A 5,966-nucleotide genomic window follows, 5' to 3' on the forward strand; every position below is an offset into this window, starting at 1 on the left:
GATTAATCGTGAACCTAAATATTGCAGATGAAGATTTGGGGCTCTCTGTTTTGGAAAAAGCTAGTAGGTCTATTTTAGGTATATTCCAAGGGGCCCATGACTTTACTAGTTTTTGCCTGAGCCTGACAGCTGATAAACAGGTGGGCCCAGATTATAATCTGGGGAGATGGTGTCATATTCAGCCAGCAGGTTTCAGATGCTACCATGATGCCTGTGCATACAACCCCACCATGTGTCCTGAGCCCTGCCTCCCCAGAGCCCTGCCCCACCAGGGAAAGAGGGAGACACGCTAGGAGTATGGATCGACCTGCCAACACCCATGTTCAGTGGGGAAGTAATTACAGAAGCCAGACCTTCCACTTTCTGCACCCCATAATGATCCTGGGTACATACTCCCAGAGGGTTAAATAACAGGAAAGCTTTCATGAGAGGAGATTGGATACAGAGTTCTGGGGATGGGAACTGCATGGAAATGTACCTCTCTTATCCTATAGTCTTGTCAATATTTCCATTTTATAAATAAAAAGAAAAAAAGGAAAGATTAACTCCAGTCACCCAAACTAGAATGATTTCTAGTTTTCTCTATATACTAATACCTTAGGGGTGGTAATAATCAGACTGGATATTTTTCTACTCATTCAGTCACTGCTACTGGGAACTTGGATGATAAAATATTATAATTCTTTTTAAAAAATCAAGTAAGTATTTATTGTACTTTGGTTTTCTGATCACCTAATTAAGGTGTAATACTCAGAAATTCAGAGAGCTGAAAATCATTTGTTTCTCTTATCACATACCTAAAGTATACTCATGAATTCAGAGAACTGTAAATAATCTGCCACTGTCTTCCAAATAAACAGATAACACACCATTTGTATAAACAACACTAGACATGTCCAGTTATTTTGAAAACTAATACATTGATGTGAAAAGTATTTAAATTCTCTACCCTGTATTTTCTTTGCCTATCATTCTTTCTATAAAATTGGAACTGGAGGGGAATAACAAGAAATAATACCCAATTCTACAGTATCTATTGAAATAAATAAAGAAGAAAAACCTTCACTTATGTGTAGTAAGTGGACGATATCATACAATTATGTGTGTAAAAATCCCCATACACACGTAATGTAAATGATTACTGGAGCTTTTGCAAATGATTTCTTACATTGATATATCAATTTCATAATGAATGAGATAGAGCACATATGAATGTCCTCTGCTTTGGAAGAAAGAGTTGTCTATTCCATCATCAGACAACTCAAATACTGGTCTCAGTAACATGTGAGTTGAGTACATGTCCTTCCTTGCCACAGCTATATTTTCCCACTGAATTGTGTCTGTATCTGAGAATATTTGTTCTGTGGGAATATTCAATAATTGAGAATTATTCCATTTATGGAAGGAAGTATATGATATCAATGTGAAGGCAGAGGCATCCACTAAACGTTGACTGAACAGACCTGCAGCTCTGAGACTAATTCTCTCAGAGGAGACCTGGAAGGATACTAATGAGCCAACCTGTGGACATGGGAGGTTCACAGTCACTCAACAAGATGGTTTCTGGCCCCCAAAGAAAAGCATCCAAGCATAAAAAAGCTTCCACTCAGTGATAATTCCATTAACAACTTGTTCTTCTTCACTGGGTGGTTTTTTTTTTTTTTTTTGCTTATTGTGAACTTATTTGTGAGTATGTTTAAAGAGTGGTAAGACAGATGTTATGTCAACTTTGATACTCTGTTATCTCTTCACACTAAAAGCACCTCTTTTCAGAGGTGTGATACCTTGTTTCCTTACAGCTAGAAAATAATGTCCTGACCAGTGGTAGTTTCTTTTTTCAGGGTCTGTTCATTTTGTCCTGAAAGTACAATACGCTGAGTGACTATGTTTCTTATTTCGATATACATTTCAATTTGTCTCTGGCAGTAAGTAGCTTATATAGTAACTTAAACCTTTTTCACATTCATCAAAAACTTCTTTAAAATTGAATATCTGACAGTAGTAATGTGTTTTAGCCACAATACAGGGAGAAATGTCTATTCAATGTTATATAAATAAAGGCCTTAATATATCTAGTTTTTAGAATTATTTTGTTTTGGGCAATAATATTTTTAATAGTTACTATTTATTTTACTTGATACTTAACTACGTTTAGTGTATAAAAAATCAGGCCATATACACGAATACTGGAATTAAACTGTTAGACTTCCATATCTTTCCTATTGAAATATATGCTTCATTAAGATAAAGTTAATATATGGAACTGTAAATTAGTACTTTGTATAGTGCAATTTTTTTTTAGTGTCCCCACATGTATTAACACCTGGCACAGATTTTTCAGAGAAAACTAATCAGATAAGAGGATGATCACAAAATGTTAAGTTTATAACTAAAATTGACATTTGCATTTGATCACAAATTATGAAGGACACATTTAGACATTTCATGGTTGACAGGGAAATCATTACCACTCAGAATTTTTCTCTTAGAATGTTACTATCATTTATACCCAGCCTGTGTCCACTGGACTATAGACTCATTAAATTATCTATCATCCTTGGGGTCTCTATGGCTTGAGGTCAAAATATGTAAGTTGGTCAAATCAGCTATTTTCTGATAATATATGTGGGTGATTTAGTAATATATATATATATATATATATATATATTCTCTACTTCAAATATATAAGTAGCATAAGCAAAGCCTTTGACCCTCCTACTTCACTGCTCTTGGAATTAACCTAATACATGTTAAAATAATTCACACCAACATACAACTAGTATATGTGATCTGTTGAGAAACTGGGAAAACCATTATCCAGGTCCTCATTCATTAAGGCAACAGTCTGTGGTTAAGTTCAGGAAGTGGCCCTGTTGATATTTGCATGTGTATAAGCACAGATATTAAGCTGTTTTAATTAAAATCTGCAGATCAGGAGGTGTTATAAACAAACAAACAAATAAAAAGAGGTTCTGGAAAGTTGTCATATATTCAGTTTAGCCTGGGACTCTGGAAAATACAGGTGACTATTAATAACTTTTTTATCAAAAGTTTCCACTTCTCTCTACCTACTACACTATTCTGTATGAACACAATGATTAGCAGATTATTGTGCATTGGCTGGAAACTAGACAAAGTTATCTAAGTTAGAGTTTTGTGTATAGACATACTTAGATGTAAAAAAGGACTTTCAAGCGAAACCACTTTTTAAAAAAATATTATACTAAATAGCAAATATAAAATCTGCTTGGGGAGGGGTAGTTAACGCATGTTTATGCAGTGAGACTCTCATGCCCAAGGACCCAAAGTCCCAGGTTCAATCCTTTGCACCACCATAAACTAGAGCGGAGCGGTGCTCTGGTAAAAACAAAACCAAAATCAAAATTGCTTTACTCATTCTCTCAACTAAACTCTTGGATGCCAGTCTTTTATCTCCAAGTGAGGAAGCTGAGATGGGAATACAAAAACAGAACAAAAGTTCAAAGAGAAGAAAGAAATCGAGAAAAGCTTGGCAAGTAACTCAACAGATACCACAGAAGCTTGAGTGACAGTTAATCCAAGTTAAACCCCACAGTCTTAAAAGTACCAGAAAGACACAGTATTTTTTGTCTTTCTGTCTGTACTTGTGAAGTTTCCCCCCTGCAGGTGGGGATCTGGGGCTTGAACCTGGGTCATTGCACATGGTAATGTGAGCACTTAACTAGGTATGCCACCGCCTGGCCCCGCCAATGAATATTTTCCTAATCGAAAAGAGTTTTTTCCTTATCATATTTTAGATATTTGGACTAGCAAACTAATGTCTGTTTCTGAAATATGGTTCACTCTTGGGGTTCATTTGTTTATTTATTCTAACTACAGGATAAATTTGCACGGTCTAAGCGAATTTGGATTCTGGATCATGGATGATACTGTGCTTTTGTTTGCATCTGAGTGATCTTTTTTTTCCAACTGAACAAGTTATAGGGAGTTAAAACCATGGCAAGTTGGAATCATACAGGTGTGAAGGAATTCTTTTTGGTAGGTTTGACTGAAAATCGTAATTTGCAGATTCCTCTCTTTTTGCTTTTCTCCCTGATTTATTTAATCACTCTACTAGGTAACTGGGGAATGATCATCTTGATCTGGCTTAATACCCAGCTTCACACGCCAATGTATTTCTTTCTCAGCAACCTTTCTTTCTGTGATATTTGCTACTCCACTGTCTTTGCTCCTAAGATGCTGGTGAATTTCCTGTCCAAACTCAGGACCAGCACATTCTATGAATGCATTCTACAAAGTTTCTTTTTTGCGGTGTACGTAACTACGGAAGGCATCCTCTTGTCTATGATGGCTTACGACCGCTATGTAGCAATAGCCAACCCCTTATTGTACACAGTCATAATGACTCAGAGGGTCTGTATTCAGATGGTCCTGATCTCATACTTGGGTGGGCTCGTGAACTCTCTGACTCACACCGTAGGCTTGCTGAGGCTTGACTTCTGTGGTCCTAACACTGTGAACCATTACTTCTGTGACATCCCCCCACTTCTGAAACTCTCTTGTTCGGATGCCCATACCAACGAGATGCTGCTTTTGATTTTCTCCGCGGTCATTGCCACGATCACTTTCCTGATCATCATGGTCTCCTACATCCACATCATCACTGCCATTCAGAGAATCCGCTCGGCAGAAGGCAGGAGCAAGGCCTTCTCTACTTGTGCTTCTCACCTGACTGCTGTCACCTTGTTCTATGGTTCTGTCACTTTTAGTTACATCCAACCAAGCTCTCAGTATTCCCTGGAACAAGAGAAGATCTCGGCTGTGTTTTATACATTAGTGATTCCCATGCTAAATCCATTAATTTATAGCCTGAGGAATAAGGACGTAAAAGATGCAGCAAAAAGGACAATAATTTGGAAGAGAGCCTCCATTTTGACTTAATCTTGTGTTGCTGCCATTACAATCTGCAATAGACTGTCTTTAAAACCGGAGCACAGAAGGGGGGGGGGTTAGCATAATGGCTGTGTGAAGAGAATCTCATGCCGGAGGCTTTGAAGGCCCAGATTCAATTTCCCTGCACCACCAAAAACCAGAGCTGAGCAGTGCACTGGGGAAAAACAACAATAGCATTAGCAAAACTGTATTGCCGATAGAAACACAAAGCAAAACATAAAGAGACTTTAGTGAAATTTGGGACTGAGTGTGGAGTTTGACCTGATAATTTAAACTTACTATTCTCACCATCTTTTTTTTTCATGATTGTTTAATCTCTCAATAGATTGTGCATATTCTAAAAAGGAACTGACTCCTAAATATCTTTCCATGGATTTAGAGAATCTCAGATTTGCTCAATCAAAGGAATATTGGAACTACATATGTTTATAAAATATATTATTTTAGAAATAATTGTAACAGACCCTGGGATTGTTTTCTAAGATGATGTTGTTAGTTTTGTCTTCACAGAGCATCACTTTTTTTTTTTAAGCAAAAGGAATATTTTCAGTTTTGTATTTAAATTGCATACCCTTTTTGTTTCTGTCAGTATTGGTACCTAGTACATTTGTGAATACATTGTTCACAGGCTGATTGTGGTACAATTTTCATATATATGTATATACAAAAAATAAATTGACAGGGAATGAAAGAGTAAGAAATAGTTTGAGGAGAGAGACATTCCACTACTGTACCACCTTCCATGCAACTCCCTAGAATGCCTGCACTTCCCCCCACCCCCATATCAAAGTTGAGACCCAAAGCTTCAAGTTTATAGTTATGTTCTCCTCAGTGAGTCTTTACTTTTCCCCTAAATTTCTTTGGGAAAAACATAGTTATTTGTTGTTTTTATCCAATCAGTACAGTTCTATGATTATCTTTATTGCACCAATTGCTTTGAGACATAGGCTAGGAAAAAGTTATTCAGGAATAGGCAATAGTTCTCTCAGTGGAGAGAACTATTTCAAGGCAAGTAAACAGATCAATATCAACAG

General features: G+C 36.8%; 1 protein-coding gene across 1 annotated transcript; it reads left to right on the plus strand.

Moving 5' to 3' along the window:
• The first annotated feature begins 3,975 nt into the window (after positions 1 to 3,975).
• On the plus strand, positions 3,976 to 4,920 carry LOC103110346 (olfactory receptor 5J3-like). Its single transcript, XM_007519520.1, has one exon. It carries the CDS (start codon positions 3,976 to 3,978, stop codon positions 4,918 to 4,920), a length of 945 nt encoding a protein of 314 aa, XP_007519582.1.
• Positions 4,921 to 5,966: the final 1,046 nt, after the last annotated feature.

Source organism: Erinaceus europaeus, chromosome 17 (genome assembly GCF_950295315.1).
Source record: "Erinaceus europaeus chromosome 17, mEriEur2.1, whole genome shotgun sequence".
Taxonomy (NCBI): domain Eukaryota; kingdom Metazoa; phylum Chordata; class Mammalia; order Eulipotyphla; family Erinaceidae; genus Erinaceus; species Erinaceus europaeus.

Coding starts and splice junctions, on each gene's coding strand:
- LOC103110346 (XM_007519520.1), top strand. CDS start 3,976: ATGGCAAGTTGGAATCATACAGGTGTGAAGGAATTCTTTTTGGTAGGT.